This window comes from Pyrgilauda ruficollis, unplaced genomic scaffold (genome assembly GCF_017590135.1).
Source record: "Pyrgilauda ruficollis isolate IOZ18807 unplaced genomic scaffold, ASM1759013v1 scaffold34, whole genome shotgun sequence".
NCBI classification, from domain to species: Eukaryota; Metazoa; Chordata; class Aves; order Passeriformes; family Passeridae; genus Pyrgilauda; species Pyrgilauda ruficollis.
This window is the reverse complement of record NW_024524822.1, coordinates 1,809,367-1,827,256: the sequence shown is the minus strand read 5'-3', so window position 1 is coordinate 1,827,256 and position 17,890 is coordinate 1,809,367. Positions and strand designations below refer to the sequence as shown.

Here is a 17,890-nt window from a genome sequence, read left to right as displayed (position 1 = left end):
TGGCTCCCATCCTCTGTGCACAGGCCAAGGCAGCCTGTGAGGGGTATTTCACATAGAGAGGATGCTGAAGTCTTGGTGATACATTTCTGTAAAGCTTTTCTGAACACAGATCTGCACCAGGCCTTTGAGGACCATACCTTTGTCTGCCAGGGACAGCGTGCTGTTGAAGTACTGCTCCTCCACAGTCCATGCTGTGTCATTGATCTTGTTGGACACCCCACAGGATCCAATGCAGCTCACCTTGATGGCTGTGGAGAGACAGGACACATGTCAACACTGGGAGAAAGCAAAACCTCAGGTACTGCACTGTGCAGGAGCAGTGCCTCATGAAAACACACACAGGGTGGGAAAATGGAGCAGAGGAATCAGGTCATGCTTTCACTCCAAAAGCAGGTTTTCCAGCATTCCCAGCACAACTGAGCACTCCCTGCTACCCCAGTGCTATTCCTACATATTGTCATCTTTGAAACCCTCAAGCTGGTTTCCTTGCACTGTGGAAACCCTTACCACCAGTGATTGCAGCTCCCTGACAGGCAAACCTCTCTCCCAAATGAAGCAGCGTTCCCTCCCAAAACATGCACCAGCCTTGGCACTCTGGCTAAGAGCAGAAGCCTTGGGTGTCACTGTCCAGACAGGGATGAGCAGCCAAGGATTCTGCTGCCTCCCACCCCACGAGGAGCCAGGCATCCCACCGAGTGTCTCACCATCCCTGTGAGAGACACATTTGGCACAAGCCCATTAACCAGATGAACAAGGGGTTCAAACAGCCCTGTCTGAGGCAACAGCAGAGAGCTGGACCCCCCAATACAGCCTGGACAAGCTCTCTGCTCCTTGAATTCAAGCCCTGAGTACTGTGACCCTCAGAGGACATTTCCAGCCCCTGGGAGCCTGCCCCCAGCTCCTGGGCTCAGTCTCATCTTTAATGGCGTGCAGAAAAAATCACTTTGCCATTAACTTGTCCTGCATCAGGACCTCCAAAATGTCCATCCACACATCACTTCCCAGCCAGACACCAGTTCTAAGGGAGTGGCTTCCTCCTCTGTTAGAGACACAGCACTCAGCAAAGCCACACAGCAAGGCCTGGAAGCATCAGTGGTGCTGTCTGACCCTCCCAAAAGCAAGGACAGTAATTTGAGCTATGTTTGTGCCTTGCCTGGAGAAAGTCACCCCAAGAGCTCAGCCTGCAGCACGGCTCTCAGAGGAGCTCCCCACAGGCATCTTCAGCTAGTCTTGGCCAATACTCAGCAAGATGAAATTAGATTCTGATGTCGACACTGGACCACAGAGACAGACAAACGTGACAGACTGGCCTTGCTGCACAGCAAGAGATGATCTGCACTGCTACCCCCACACAGGGAGGACACAGGCAGACCTATCGTGGCACAAACAGTGTTCAGGGCTGTCCCAGCCTGAACATCTGTCACCTGAATCCCATCAGGTTTTGCAAGATCTTAACTGGAGCCACAGAACTCCCTTACCCCATTGGCCAGGTGAATAGGTCTGCTGGCAGAAAGGTGACAGGATCCACCAGACAGACACTTTGCCTGTTTGACCCATCTGCTCCCCTGTATTCCAGCTGTATCCACAGGAAGCATCTCTCTGGGTAGAAGGTGGCCAGTTTGCCTTGGCTTAGGAGCTTTCCTCTCACCAAGTGTTCTCAGCCCTCTTGATATCAACACCTCCACCCACTTACCCAAACACCGAGGACTGCATGTTATTGCTGCTTGCAAACACCTCAAACAGCTCTCCAGAGCACCTGCCTGGCCAATGTGACCTTGTCTTCCACACTGACTCAAGACAGGAACCCCAAATCCAGCCCTCTCTGCAGGGACAACACATAGCTCACACCCCAGTCACAGCGAGGGGAGTCATGCAGACAGGTGGAATGAGCTCCTCAGGGCTTAAAGTCTATAATCCCACAAGGAAGAAGAGCCTCCCCCATCAGATCTCCTGCCATGCCCTCACAGCTGATCATGACTGTGAGATGAAGAGCCCCTTGCAGTCCAAGTGCTGCTCTACACTCAAGGACGAAGGATAAGCAGCTCCAGATGCCAACTCTCATTATCCAAACATCGATACAGCAGCGAGGCTGACACATCACTGCCTTGTGTCTGGGATGTGCTTCAGCATTTGCAAGGCAGGGCAAGAACAGGATAGCATGGCCTGGGATGGGAACTCCCCCACCACAGCACAGAGCACACCTGAGCTGATACAGGTGCCCTCCCGAGGTGAACCATCACAATGAACCCTCCCCACATCCCCAGGTGATATCCAATACTCTCTTTTGGCAGGTGGCAGAGCTAAAGCCAAGGAGGGGCCTCAGTATCAGGAGCAGGAAAGGTTTTAGCAGGGTGGTGTCCTGTGTATCTACACATTGGTGCCAAGCTCCCACCTCGGACATACTGCCACATCTCTGGGCTCACAACAAGCCTGTCCCACTCTGAATTAGCCCACATAACACAGATGGATCCAGTCAAACCAAGCCCAGACTCACCCACTCCGTTCCCTCATTTTCACACAGGAGATGCAAGCAAGAAAAGCCCAGCCAAAAACTGGAGAACGTTCACATCCTTCAGGAGCAACAGCCCCTGAGCAGGCTCCCCCTCAGCCTCCCTGCACAGCAGGAGTTTATAGATCACCACCATCTGCTCAATGCCCAGAGAAGGTCCCACAGGCTCCGATTGCAGCTCCATGCTGCACTGTGGTGAGGAGGCTCTCCTGCTCCAGGGAGGCAGGTGGGTGGGAATGCTCAGGAGCACAGGCTGTGGCACAGCTCCCTTCCCACAGCAGACAGGCTCAGCAAGCAGAGGCAGTGGTTTTGCAGTCTGACACCCACAGCCAGTCTGTGGCTGGGGCCCTCCCGCCATGGTCAAGCACCAGGGCTAAAGTCAGACCATGTCCAAAAATTCCTCTACAGCTTACTGAGGAGTCTTCCAGCAGAGGAGCTGTCAGCTCCAAGGTTTCCCAATTAATCACTGACATCCCAAACTGGCATGGTCACAGCCAGCCTGTGCCTAGAGAGGAAGGACAGTCCCTGGAGGGATTGCTCTGGGGCTCTGAGGGGTTCCAGACCTTCAGCCCCACCAAGCCCTCTCCAGCCACATTCCCTGACCATCACACACCTTGGAGTTGCCATTCCAGCCCCAAGCAACAGAAAGCAGCATTTCAGGCCGAAAAGTTTGAAGGAATTTCACTCTCCCCTTCCCCCATGCTCCCCAAAGTTCCCAGTGTCCCCTCACCAAGCACACCAAGTCACCACACTTGGGACAAGCCTTGGAGCAGTTCAGGGGGCAGAGATTTGTTACAGAGCATCTTCTCCAACCTGCTCCAGACACATGAGCTCCCCCTTACCTCACTGGGGAAAAGTGGGGTGGACAATAGCTCTGAGCTATTGCCCCACAGCTGACAGTGTGGCTGGACACAGGGATTGCATAACCCACCTCATCCCCCAGACTCCTGGAGGAGCCAGCAGATCCCTAGGCCCCTGCAGGGTGGGTGATGCTGGGGGCAGCAGGTCCAGGACAGCCATAGAGCTCCCCAGTTTCACACCCAGAGCAGGAAAGACTGGAAGATAGAGGGCCAGGTTATTTGGGAGGTTTCAGAGGTGCCTGGTTAAACAGATCAAACCACTCATCTCACTCCTAACCAGGTTTTGGAACAGTGGACCATAAAATCAGCCTCTCCATGAGCATCCCATGGGCAGAGGGAGATACTGGGGACTTGCCTGGCTCTCTCTTGTACAGGCTCCTGCCCACAACAGGAGGAGGGACATGGATGTGTGACAAGCACAGCTCAGGCACATGGCTCTGGGGGCAGCTAGAACCCAAAAACATCACTTGTCAGGATAGACCTGGCAAAACCAGCACCATCACAGCTGCTGCAAGGGAGCCACCTGAGCACAGAGCTTGTCAGCCTGCTTGTCAGGAAGCAAAATGCACAGTCTGAGCCTTTCCAAGGAAATCTTGGAACTGCCAAGCTGAAGACAGAGGAAATAAGAATAGTTTGTGCATCAGAACAGGCCAGTTCCAGTTATTAGAGACCCATTAAAAATGCCTCTGGAATCCAGTGCTACCAGTGGCCCCAGTCACCTCCCCTCTGCTCCCTGTTTACCCAGGCTGATTTGAATAAATACAGGAAAAAAACAAAGCCCAAAAACTGTAAAGGGAGGGGAAGGGGGAGGCAAAGAGAAGAAATGAATGATGAAGCCATGCAGAAGGCGAGAGCCCTTCACCCCCAGAGTCCCTCAGGGACTCAGGGAAGACGACAGCTCCACATCCAGCCAGACACATCTTTAGCAACGCGCTGCAGCACGCGCCAAATGCTGGAAATAAAAGGAGACAGCTCAGCCATATCCATCTCTGCACAAAGTAAAAATAGAGATGCCAGGAGCTGGGCACGTCTGCCTTCTTCCAAGGTGATTTAAGGAGAGCAGCCATAGATTTCAAACTGCTTTTTCTTCTGACCCAGTGAGTTGTCCTCCTCAGGGGAGCTGGTGTGGCATCTCAGGCATGAGGAAAGGACAGCACACACATCCCCTCCTCTGCCAGGGGCAGGTTGTGTGCACATCCCTCCTTCCAAAATCCAGCCACATGCTGAGTAAGCAGAGGCTCAATAGTCACCCTGCACTCAGCCCCAGTGCCAAGTGAACACCCCTGACTTTCAAGTCCCACCTGTGTCACACACCTGCTACAACAGGTATGGGCAGAGGGGGAGGGAAGAGGCTGCTGCATCTTGGTCAGTTTGGAGCTTCTAGGCTGAGTAGAGGAAGCAGCAAAACTGGTTCAGAGAATCATTGAATACCCTGAGCTGGAACAGACCTGCTAGGATCACCCAGCCCAGGCCCTGTCCCTGCCCAGACCCCCACCAAGCCCACCCTGGGCATCCCTGGCAGCGCTGTCCAAAGGCTCCTGGAGCTCTGGCAGCCTCGGGGCCGTGCCCATTCCCTGGGGAGCCTGGGCAGTGCCAGCACCCTCTGGGGGAAGAACCTTGCCCTGAGCTCCAGCCTGAGCTGCCCTGGCCCCTGACACAACCTGACACAGCTGGAGGTGGTGGCTGTTGCAGTTGGCAGCAGCTCAGGCAGGACAAACAGATCCTCCTGTCATTCCCTTTCCTCCAAAAGGACGGACAAAGAGCTGGCAACCAAGCTGTGAAACGGCACTTACAAACAGCCTGGGATTTTGCCAGCTTTTGAAGCTTACCCGGGTCACCACGTGGCCTCAGCCATGTCTGCTGCACCCAGAGGCTCCAGCCGCCCCTGCTGCAGGGAAGGAGGGGCGCAGCCCTGCACACGTGGGATGAGATGGATGGCAGAGCCACTGTGCCTGCAGTGACCCCACACAGCACAAGGGAGCAGGGCATGCTTTAATGACAGAATCAGAGGGCACCCAGGGACTGAGATACACTCTGGAAAACTCCTGCATGCCTGGATGCAGCTAACAAGGGAGCAGAGGAGGAGAAAGTGCTGTGGGAGTTGTGGGAGTGAAGTGAGTCTGCATCAGAGAAGTCTTCATTTCATGGAAACCAGCCACAGGAAGAGGAAGGCAGAGCCCCCTTCCCTCATCCCTCCCCATCAGAGCCATGGCAGACAGTGATCACCACATTTTAACAGATTCTCCCAAGCTGCCAGGGACTGTCCAGAGCTGCAGGGACTCAGAGCATCCATGAGCTGGGAATGGGCCATTCTCCATCCCAGGGGCCAGAAGCAGCCTTGGGAGAAGGGGGTAAAGGGTCCCCCTGAGCCCCAACCCCTCTCCAAAGCACAGTAGTAGGGACCTGCTTTTGGCAGAAGGATGGGCTGTCACAGGATGGGCAGCAGGAGGTCACCTCAACACACAGCACCACAGCTCCAACTTGGAGTGACACCTTTGGGTTCAGCAAAGATCACAGATTCGGGTACACCCTGAGATCCTCCAACCCTGCCAGATGGCATAAAATGAAAAGTCTGGGAGAGAGCAAGACCCATAGGCAGAGCAAGTTACTCTCAGTTTGTAGAGACTGGGTAATTCCTAGAAAAGGTCCATGAAAAGTGGACACCAAGAGGGGCAGGATGAGTTTTTTCTACTGATAGCCTTTACATAGAAACACACCCACACAGCTTCAGACAGAAAGGACTGAGCAGGAAGGCTGGAAACTCACGAGATACACAAGTCCCTCGTGCATGAATATATTGAGACGCTACTAATTAAACCAACAGCTCCTAATTAAATCTCAGCTGTCCCCATCCTTCTGGGTCCATCCTGTCAGTTCTTGAGACACAAATAGTCTTGAGCATTTCACAAGCCAGTGAGGCAAGAGCAGAGCTTACAAGTGCTGGAGGCAGTGGTGGGTTTGGCACAAGGTTAAGGATTGTCTGGGGAGGTTTTTGTCTTCTTCCTTCACAAGAACCCAGCACAGGGGCAGGAAAGGGATCTGGCCTCTAACGTGGAAGGAGAGGAGTTGTCTAGAAGAGTAGTCTATGCTTTCCATCTCAAATCAAATCCAAGCCTGTAGCCAGGCCCTGGGAGGTGACTTGTCTGGAGCTGATGCACAGGGAGCAGCATGTCCCACAGCACCAGCAGCCTGCAGCTCCTGGAGGACTTGGCTGCTGCTTCCCCTGACCCAGGGGTTCATCCCACCTCCCACAGCCATCACAAGCTCACAGCCAGTGCAGCTCTCTGCTCAGAGGCTCAGACAGGCTCGCAGTGAAATTCGGAGTGGTTGCTGTGTCTGACCCCTCTCTGTCCCTGTGCTGCTGCCGTGGCAATGCTCCTGCCACACACGAGCCCGGCTGCAGCCCCTCTGCAGTGGCACAAACTTTACCATCATTTAGCCCCCAGGAGCAAGAGCAACCTCTGCTGTTCAGCCATTCCTTCCCCAGGCTGGCACTTGCCCTCTGCACCTTACAAGAGGGTGGACCAGCCAAATCCCTCACAGCAATTGCCACAGCAATGCAAGGGACAGTCCCTCCCTCCCCAAGCTTTCAGTGTGCTGATTTCCAGGGCACCAGAGCCAGCCCTGCAAATCCAAGCTCAGCAAATGTGATCCCAAGAGCCAGCAGTGCCTGTTGCCCTGGCTGTGGCAACAGGGCTGTATGTCTCCACTGCCAGGCTGAGGCAGGAGGACCCACCTGGGTGTCCCACCCATCCTGCAGGAAGCCCAGACCCTCCAGATACAGCCCAACACTGTAGGAAGGCTGAAGCACCTCCTGGAAAACAGCCTGGAAAACTCCACCTGTAGCAACCCCAGGGTAGTGACAGCCCTGCCACAGGGGCAAAGTGACCCACAGTCATTATTTTGGCTGTGCATGAATTATTTCAGCCAGAGTCCAGGCCAGCATGAGGAGGGGCAGGCAGTATGGGCACACAAGGATATCCTCATTCCAGCACTGCAGAAGCCTCCAAAGGGAGGCTGGGCAGGTGTGTACCTGCAGAAAAGTAGGAGAACAAATCTTGTCTTCCCAGGTAGGTCAATCCTTCCCCCCACTGTGAACATTTTCTTCCATCAGGCTGAGAGCAGCAGGAAAACCTACATTTTCCAGCTCCTCCCCAAAACCAAGGGTCAACATAAATCCTGAGACAAAAAAGCCAACTCTTGGGCTCCTGTTTAGAACAAACTCCTGCTCAAACCAAAGGTTTTTCTCCCTTGTGGAGCAGGCAGGTTTATTTATAGCATCACAGTGTTTTATCAGCATGCTGGCTGCCCTCGGAGGAAGGGGGTCATCTCAAACATCTGGAATTAAATCCTCATCTGAGCACACTTAGCAAGCCTGGCTCTGCACATGTTGGGCTGCAGGGGGAAAACTCACCAGTGAACAAGGCCACACAGGCTGTGGCAGGGGGATGAACACGTGCCACAAAGTCTGTGCCTTGGATCTGCCAGAGGCAGCTCCTTAGCAACAGGCATGAAACACCACAGCACCTTCACTCAGGGCCTGACTGAGGGGCTTCACTCCATGCAGCCCCTCATCCCAATCCCACCATGCTACTGCTACTACAACCTCCTCACTGCTCCCCAAACGTGCTCCAGAAGGGGATGCTGGGGTAATCCTTTCTCCAATGCTGCCTCTTGCAAAACAAGGACAAGTTTGGGACTTTTTTTTAAGCTTCAGACTGATTAGGCCCCAGTGCTGAGGCACACAGAGTGGGAAGAGGAGGGGAGAAGCGGGCTTGCTCTGCTCGAGAGCCCACCATGGCAGAGGTGGTTGTACCATAGCAGCCAGGCAGGGCAGAGCCTGGACATGTCCTGGCAGTGCCTCAGACCAGTGTTGGGAGACTTTCATCCCATCCTGAGCAGGTGGCACAGTCCAGCAGAGCTGCTCCACACAGTGCCTGCTGCCACACCCAGGGCAGAGGTCAGCAATGTCATTCCTTGGGTACTCCTGCAAGGAGAGCAACTGTGCCCCACCTCAGCATGCTGAGGCACCATCCTCTTCCTCCCAGGCCAGGTTGGCAGACACAGGCACCCCTACATGCTGGGAACAGCCAGATCAAACAGCAGTGAGAAACTACTTGGCAAAGAGGCAGATCTCACAGCTCCCCAGGAATATCTCCATGCCAGCCACCCACCTGAGCCACACTGCCAGCACTCACAGCCTCCTCCTCTCCCAGCATCCATCCCTCCAAGATTTGGAGGGGAAAAGCAGAGAGGTTGCAGAGGAGCAGAAGGCTGGAGGAGAGATGGAGGCAACATTTCATGTGGAGCTTCAGCTGCTCCAGGGTGTGAAGCCAACTTTTATCTCAAAAGATTTCTTTCCTTTCTGCTACTCTGGACAGAAATTCAGAGTGGGAAACTGTGACCTGTTTGGAGACTGCAGTGCCTGCCTCCCTCCTAGAACTGCATTTGAGGCTCACTTCTGTTCATGCCATCCATGAGGAAGCAGCCTCTCTTGCTCTCAGGTGGGATGGACTGGGATGGGACCAAGGTCCAGACAGGGCCTGCAGCTGCCACCTGGCACAGGAATATCTCATATTTAGGACCTCAGCAGGGCCCAGAAAAGTTTTACTCATGATCCCCTGCACAAGACAGATTTATTTTAATAAATTTAATGTAGATTTAATTTACTCCATCTTTCTCAGGGGACCTGGGTAATAAGCTGGATTTTGTGAGCCCTGAATTTAAGTAAGCTATGCTCTTCAAAGAGAAATAAGGCTGTACATACATAAGCAGTCAGGGCATCTTAATCTTCAGCACTTGGCCCTTAGAGCAGCCCCGTGGGAAGGGAATGCAAGTCCCAGATGCCCAACATGCAGCCAGACAAGTGGAACAGAATCAGCAGCTCACCCTGGCTCACAGGAATGCTGATGGATGCCAGGACCTGCCAGCACTCAGCACTTCAGCCAGACAGGGACCACAGCCACCCTTCCTCAGAGTGAGCAGTGCTAAAACAGAAGTGAGGAATGTCATTTTTTTATAGCTTGCCCAAAGTGAAATAGGTTTCCACCCAGCACTTAACACTACTTTAGGCCAGAGGAGTTAAGATATTCTGGTGCAATTGACTTGGCTGTCTAAAAAAGGAAGAACTGAGCAAGAAACTACACCACAAACTACCACAGAGCACTGCAGGCCCCGGGGGGATGTGCTGGATGCTGGTGTAAGAAAATGCCCCTTTAAACTCATTAACAAACTCAACTGTTCTTTCCCAGCAAGTGCAAAGCCTGGCACCTCTTCCCACCTCGCTGGCAGAACAACTGTGATTCCCATGGAAAAGGAGCAGCCAGGGAGGCTGAGCTCTCTGATGTCCTGGGAACACACCTCTGTCCTGGGAACACACCTCTGCCAGCGACCCCTGCCAGCCCTGCTCCGCTCTTCCCACACCCTGGAGCAGGTTTGACGAGCTCTTTGCCTGACAGCCCCTCTGCCCCCGCCGCAGGAGCATCTCCCTCCACACTGGGTGCAGAAGCCACTGCAGAAGATAAACAGCCGACTGATCAGGTTTCCCCACTCACCACAAAGAGGTTGATTCACCAGAGCCTACTCCCTTTTCAGACTCTTTCTAAATAAATGCTTCAAAGACTTCTGGAAATTCATGCTTAACAGGCTTACTGTAATACCAGAGCACCAGGGCTCCTGTGGGCCAGGCTCTGCTGTGGGACTGAGTCACGCTCATTTTCTTCTGAGACTCTCAGATACCCTTTTCTAAGAGGTAAGGCTACAAATCCTGTTGGCTGGTGCTCATTTTGGGAGATCTTCACTGCCACCCACAGCTCTCCTGGCCTCAGAAACAGACAGCCCTGCAGATGTAAGGTTCAGGAGCTCAAGGGATGCTCCTGGACACGAATTCCCCATCACCCACTCTCCAGACGAGGAGCACATGCAAAGTCAGCCCGGCACCTGGTGGGGCAGATCTGTCACAGGCTGGACGCCCCTGAGGCTGCAAGAATTCAGCACAGAGCAAATTGTCACAACCTGGCATCCTGAGCGAGCCCCTGCCTCCACAGCAGGAGAAGGACTAAAGCAGCACACTCAGGGCTGCTCAGCCATCCTGGGAGCAGGAGTTTTGGTGTGAGGGGTTGGAGCCCACTTACAGGGAGAGGAGGCAGGAGCAAGGACGTGGAACCACGTGGAACCACATCAGGACCCGTCCTCCTGCCGCTCCAGGCACTGAACTCACAACTCAGCACACAGAACTGCTGAGACACCTCCAAATGATTTAGTGCTGCTGCAGCTCCCAAGCACGAGCCAGAAGCCAGCTTCCCTCCTCCTAGAAGGGGAGGTTTCAAGGGCTTTTTCCTGAAGAGCCTTATTTACAAGCAGTAAAGCGAGCCTACATTTAGTGCCTCCTCATCCTGGCCAGGTACCAGCACAGGCAGGTTCTTGTTGAGAAGGCAGGAAGGCACAGCATGGCATGAGAGATCCCAGCCTCACCTGCTCCCCGCTGAAGATCCCAGCATGGGATGGGAGATCCAAGCTCAGGATGAGAGATCCCAGCCCCACCTGCTCCCTGCTGAAAACTCCCCATTGAGCTCTCGTGCACTGCTTTTGCACATCTCAGTTGTCAAAAAAATCTCCCAACCCCAGCATCTTCAGAGAAAACAGCCAGAATCCACTTCACTAAGCGTAAGAGCTGCTCCTATGATTTTTCTTTGATGCCATTCAACACAAGCAGCTGGATTCTCTATTTATAGCAAGATCATCACTTTGGAAAGATGACTTATGTTCTTGTTATCACCAGAGCACCAGATACATAACAAATCCTCACTGTGCTGGGAGTGCTACAAGTTGGTAAGACAGTCCTCATGGTCAGGCTGGGCTCCTCAGAGATCCAAGCAGACAGAAAAGGAATGTCTGAGACCTGAGCTGAACCTCTGGCCCTGACATTCAGACCCCTGCTAATAATCTCCATCGAGGAGGCTCCAATTTCTACCCATACACTGAGCATTTCTCTCTAGAGTTGTTGCCTTCTAAGCCAGTTTTATCCCACTCTTATTGCAGGAAATATTTAGGATTCAGGAGGGTGTTTTTGGGAGGGATGAACACTGAATTGCTGCAGCATTGTTACCTCTGGTCTGAGCTGCCTGAGCCAGAATAACTGTCAGAGAGCAGAGTGCCATCAGCAAGAACAAAGGGGTGGAAGTCATAAGCATTAGTACTCCAGAAATGATTCATGCTTCTTGGAAACAGCTTTTGCTACGGATATCTGACAAACTCTGGTTTTTAATGAAGATTAAGGTGCTCAGAGACCAGGGTGTTTTTAAACTAGGTCTCTAAATAATTCCAGGTTGGCACTAGCTTGCCACCCTCATCTTGTCGAGGGGGTCAAAAGCAGCTCAATGCTTAGCTTAGGACACCCCATATCCTCTCCACTGCCATCATCCAGCATCTCAAGATCCCAATACACCTGTGAGAATTTACTCAAGCCATGCAACTCAAACCCATGGCACTGGCCGCCCCTCTGCACAGAGCAATACCCAGCCACAGGTACCCACGTTGTGGTGAAAGGCCTCTACCCACAAACTTAGGGACAGCAAAGCACCTCACTCCCAGCTGACTTGTGTACCCCATCACTTACTTTTAATTTGCCATCAGAGAGAGTGGGGAATGAGGATTTGCTGTTTAAAAGCCATCACAAGCAGACAGAAGCCTAAACACCTTTGTGGTATGGATCCATTTCACCTCTGTTTTGGATCCTAAGCACAGCCCAGGGACTCTGAGCATGTGCAGGCACAACTGTGCACAAGGCAAAAAATATGCTGACTGGCAACAGTCTGGTCCTTTGCTCATTTTCTCCTCTCCTAAGCACTTTGCATTTCTCCACAAGAGATTTGAAGAGTGACAGATTTTAAGAGCAGCACAAAGAGGCAATTAACTTCCACAGCAATTCCTGTTGCCAGACTCCAGAGGTCACACCAGTAGCCTAAAGGCTGTATGTTGGATATCTCAGCAATCAGCCCTCAAGAAAAGAGTCACCAAACCAAAGCCCAGCCCCTGACATGTTTGCCAGGCCATTTTAGGAGTAGCTGCCCTGAGCAGGAGAAGGAAAAGACCTTCCTCAATGCCTGGCAGAGCACCTTTCTCTATGCTCTGGCACATGTCATGTCTGCAGCAGCCCTGCAGCACAACCCAACCACCCCACTCTCTCCTCTTGGAAGGGCCGGAGCACCCCCTCTCTGGATAGCGGAGGATGATCCACATGTTCATCCTCCTCTTACTGGCCATGAGAGCCTTCAGCAAGACTTCATCCAGCCAAGTGACAGCTCTGTGTCTTCTACACACCTACTTCTTCCCTGGGGATGACTTACAGCACAAAGTATTCCTCAACACGCTCCGAGTGGAGCACGCCTGTCCATGCACCTCCCTGGCTGCTCCTCCTCTCCCAACACAGCCAGGGATAGGGAACTGCCTCGGGATGAGAGGGATGGAAGCCCACAGGCTTCTTCCTCCCAGTCAGGGAGCCTCCCTGCCGCCTACCTGACTCCAGCCCAGAAAGACAAGCTACATCTCTGACAGCTCTGCGCTGCTCCAGGGAAGGGATAAGCACTCACACCCCGTTTGTCACACTTGGAAGCAAATCAGACAGACAGAACTCCACTCCACTTGTCCTCCCATTTTGTTAAACAAGGGATGGGAGGCCGTGGCATGTCTCCTCGCCAAGGAAAGCAGCAAGCAGTTTTTCAGCTGAACACAAGCAGTGCGCGGGCGGGGGGAGCGGCACAGAGCGGCTCACTGCAGTGACAGAGACACAAACCCATCTCGTGATTAGTTATTGACTCCAGAGGAGTTTGAGCTCTAGCAGCAAGCCAGCCAGGAGAGCAAAAATCCCTCTTTTGTTCCCCAGCCTCAGACAGACTTGGCCACACAGCTCCCTGCTGTCTCACTTCACACAATGAGAAAAGAAAGTTAATCCAGCTCCCCTACAGCAGGAGCCATCCAGCCTGCGGGAGTGATGCTGCGGAGCCATCCATGAGCATTCCTGAGCCTGGCTCATCCTGGCACCCACCATTGCTGGTGGATACCAGACAGCTCAAGGACTCATGGGACATTGCCAGGATCACCAGGGACAGTGCCCTCCAAACTCCCAGGCCTTCCTCAGCTCTGCAGGCTCCCACCCCACACTGCCCCCCAAAGCAGGGACCAGCCATGGGGTCCCTGCTGCCCCAATGGTGAGTGGGTGACCCATGCTGCCAGCACAGGGATTTCCAATGCTCCTTTACAGACAAACTTCTGACTCAGGAGAGAGCCAGCCAACTATGCAGGGACTGAATCCACCTTTTCCCCAGCACTTTCCCAAGCCACAGCCTTCCTGCAGGAACAATGTTTTCCACTGTACCAGAGGTCAAGTGGTAGGAGAATCATGGCCAACAAAGTCCTTTGGTGTCATCCCTTCCCCTCAGGAAGGGCACAGGTTACACACATGTCAGAACCACCAAACCAAAATTTCTCCCTGCTGCCCTTCTAGGGGGCAGAAGTTACCTTTTAGTTTGGACACCTGACCCAGCATTTCAGAGCCCTGCTCTTCATCCCCCTTCACCACCAGCTTTCTCTGTCCTCCATACGAGAAGTGAGAATATTTACTACATTTAAGATCAAAAAAGAAAATTATTATTCATGGGTTCTCTGCTCTGTGGAAATGGGAATTATGTATCTGTATTTCTAGAGCATGAACAAACATGAGTACTTGTGTCTAGAGCTTTGTAGTTCAAGGGAGTGATTTTAAAATCAACTCATCCCTGCATAAACCTGGACAGCCAAATAACAGAGGGGAGAATAGCAAAATGCTGAAATCTGCTCCGGAAAGCACTTGCTGTTTCTTTTCTCTTGGTGACCTGGCAGAGAGGGCTGTTATTTTAACATTACCCTTGTTGAAGCCTCACTGAACGGCAGGCGGGACCAAAATAATCCACATGGCCCCTGGAAGCCACAGAGTTGAGAGGAAAGTGCTCCAGCATCTCCAGGCAGCACAAGCCTTTGTTCCCACATACTACTGCCGGCAAGCAGGACTGCCTGCCCTGCTCCAAATGAACTGGCTTCCCTCCTCCTTCCCCACAAATTAACTCCATCTCCAGCTGTCCCTGCGCAAGCTTCCTGTAAGATTAATTATTCTTTGTACACACACGTTTGATGATTTACCCAGCAAACCAGGCACAATGATCAGGAATTCTCCGTTTCCATCAGCGCTCTCCCCTGAGGCTCAGAAGTTTTCTGGGCAGGTCCCTCACCCTGGCACAGGCACAGGAAGAAGTGTGGCTCCTCAGAAGGTTCACGTGGGTCACCAAGGACCAGTCAGTATTTGTGATGCTGCTGCAAGGTCAGCTGAAGAAGATGTGCTCCTGAAGAGCCCTCACTGCCAGTCAGCAGGGCTGGCACTGACGCCAGTCTAAGTGGGAACATTAATGATCCCAAAAGGTGTGTCCCCAGCTACGCTGTCCCATGACCCAAGATTTCTCCTGTGTTTAGCCAGGCACAACGAGCTGTGTTTGTTTGCACTGTCACCTTTCAGAAGGTGTAATTTCCAAGAGCCAGAAGTTACTGTGTGAGGAGTCACCTACAGGCTGGTTCCGGCTGTGATCTCACACACCACAGCACCGAGAAGTCACCGCGCCGGGCTCACCTGGCTCAGGAAATGGAAAGCACCAAGTTGTGGAGCTGTGGGCCCGACCTGACAGGAGTGAGGACTTTGTGTCTTCTCCGAGAATTAGTTTATTAACCTGGGAAGTCACAGTTGGCCACAGAAGGTGTGGGGGGGTATTACAACCTAAGATGAGTTGATGCCACCCAGCTCTCCCCACAGCCCAGCAGGAAGCCAGAGCATGTCAGGCGGTCTGATCCCTCCAGTGCTGAGCCCACAGAGCTCAACAGGGCTCACAAGTCCCTTTAAGATCTCTTTCAGCAGGTAGTCACCTGCTCTAACACCAAAAAGATGTTTCAGCAGCTACATGAACCTCTTCCTCTGAGGGTGAGACATTTCCTTCATCCAGAAATAAGGAGAAGGTGCCCAAGAGATCAAGTGCAGAGGGTTTAAGCACCAGAGACCATGAGATACACAGCAGGAGGGAGAACACACAACAAAGAATCACATTGTGTTTGGCAGAAGTTGGTTTCACATCCAAGTGTGACTTAACTGGGTGAGTTCTGACACAGTAATGGAAAGTTTCTACCCCAGCTCATGAAGCCACTATACAGGAAACAGCCTAGAAGAGCTGCTCAGTGACCCAAGCACAAAAGAAGCATCGACCACATGGAGCCCACCTCAGATTTTGGCTCGATGTTTCTGACAGCTTTCCTAGAGCTCAGCTGCCCCAGCTCTTACCAAAATCCCTGCACTAGCCCCAAACACTAGATCCCACAGCAAAACCCCTCCTGAGTTCAGGACCTGCACTTAACACCAGACCCTGATGCTTCTCAGAATCAAAGCAGAAAGAAGGTCTAGAACAAAGAGACACCTTTCTCCTTCCCTACAACAACACCAGGAAGCAGAGCAGAGCTGGTGTAGAGCAGAACCTGGCAGGTCCTCTCCAAATGGGAATTGTAGAGGGAGCAGCAAGTAGCTTTGGCCAGCTGGCAGCACAAGGGGCCAGCACACCCAACCCTCCAAGACCAAACTCTTGTCCTTGAAGCACCCTCAGGAATGGATGGAAGTCAACGGGATGGGCCGAGGAGGGAAGTCAGCCAGACTTCATTAGGAACGTCTTTGCTGGAAGTGCATCTGGAAGTGCTCTCCACTGAGATAAACGCTGGATCTGCAACAGTTTTGCTCTGACAGGAGTTAAACAGGCTACAAGTTTATGCTTGTCCTAGATACTTTTTTTCCACAAGAAGCTTCCAAAAGCTATTGCAGACAACTGGGAGAGGTGCTCGCAAAAGCAAGGCTCAGGCAAGCATAGGCACCATCATCCAGGCTGACAGCTCTTGAACAGAGACTTCGCATTTTACATTACTTGGTCTTTTTTTCCCCCTCCAATAATTTGTTACAAAGGAAGCAGCATGCACACACGAGAAGCAAGCAAGACCTCAGGGAAAACAGCAAATTGGTTCACATTTCCACAGCACTGAGCACAAAGCTGACTTGCAAATGCGAATGACTTCTCTCAGGAGGGGGAGGAAGCTCCCAGTTTGGATGATCCGAGCCCAGCAGCTCATCTCCCTGCCGTCCAGCCCCATCCCTCTGCCCTGACGGACTGCACCAGCCACGAGCATGGCCAGAGCCTCGCGTGGAGCAACAACAACCCCGTAGCCCAGCACCTGCTGCTCCAGACCACTGCTGCCCAGCGGGCACTCTCTGCCCTCCACTCACAGCACCTCGTACACACCGCGGACATCTCCCACACTAGCAGAGCCACAACTCAAACGCCCGAGTTCATTCGAGATGTTACAACACGGCTGCTGGCTGCGGACGGTGCCTGCGAGCCGGGGGGTGGGTGCCGCTCCTGCAGGACACAGCATCGCCCGTCTCCTCCCTCCTGCCGAGGCAGGGCTGCTGCCCACCTCCTGCCATCGCCCTGCCCGGACACATTCGGGCTCCGTCCGACCCAGGGGCACCAGGCTCGGGGTTCGGGGGCCGTGCCGGGGCGATGCCGGCAGCCCTGGGAAGCCGCAGGACTCCGGGAAAGCAGAACGAGACGGGCGAGCCCCTCCACCAGCACCCGCTGCCACCCTGGGCACCCGCCAGCTCCGGAGGCTGCTGTGGCACAGCCGCGCGCTGGGCTGCTTTGGGAAGGGGGTTGGGAGGATGTTTCCTTATTTATGGGATAGGAGCAAAAAGTAAGAGGAGGAAGCGGGGGAGGAAATAATCCAGCAGGTTGCTCCCATCGGCCTCTCCCGGCCGCCGCATGGCAGCGGGGGCAGCAGCGATGGGGCAGCCCCGGAGCCGCCGGTCCCCAGAGCCGGGGAAGGGAGCCCGGCCGCTCCCCGGCACCATCCCCGGGGCGCCCCGCGGGCAGCCCGTGAACCCTCCCCGGGATATCCGCCCCGCCGTGTGGCCCCGCGGGCGGCGGGCACGGCAGGGCACGGCAGGCCGCGGGCTCACCTCGGTACTGCAGCGAGCCCGAGAGCCGCACGGTGACGGTGCCCGCCAGCGGCTCGCCGGGGCTGTAGACGACGCGGCTATCGCCCAGGCGGATCTCGAAGAGCTGCACCTTCCCCATGGCCGCGCCGGCCCGGCCGCTCTCCTCCGCTCCGCTCGCCGGCTCCGCTCGTACCTGCGGCCCGCGCTGTGCCTGCCCCGGCGGGCGGGACCCGCCCCGCGCCCGCCCCGCCCCGCCCCGGCCGCGCTGAGGGAGCGGGGCGGGCCCGCGGCAGGGGCAGCGGCCGGGCCGCGAGCAGGGTGCTGCTGGTGGGTCCCTGAGTGCCGAGAGAAGGGGCCAGTTGTGCGGCCAGGCTGAGGGAAAGGAGCAGGCTGTGGGGCTGGGCTGTGAGGGAAGGGGTAGCTGGTGGATCCCTCACTGCTATAGGGTCAGGCGATGAAGTAAGGGGTAGC

General features: G+C 54.1%; 1 protein-coding gene across 1 annotated transcript in view; it reads right to left on the bottom strand.

The window, feature by feature from the left end:
- ARRDC1 (arrestin domain containing 1) overlaps positions 1-17,648 on the bottom strand; it is a 36,517-nt gene extending 18,869 nt beyond the window's left edge. The window contains exons 1-2 of the mRNA XM_041475067.1: positions 17,441-17,648; positions 138-248 (exon numbers count right to left, since the gene is read on the bottom strand). Of these exons, the coding sequence (XP_041331001.1) occupies positions 138-248; positions 17,441-17,558 (229 nt within the window). The 5' untranslated portion in view covers positions 17,559-17,648. The remainder of the gene's footprint in view (positions 1-137; positions 249-17,440) is intronic.
- Between the last annotated feature and the right edge of the window lie 242 nt (positions 17,649-17,890).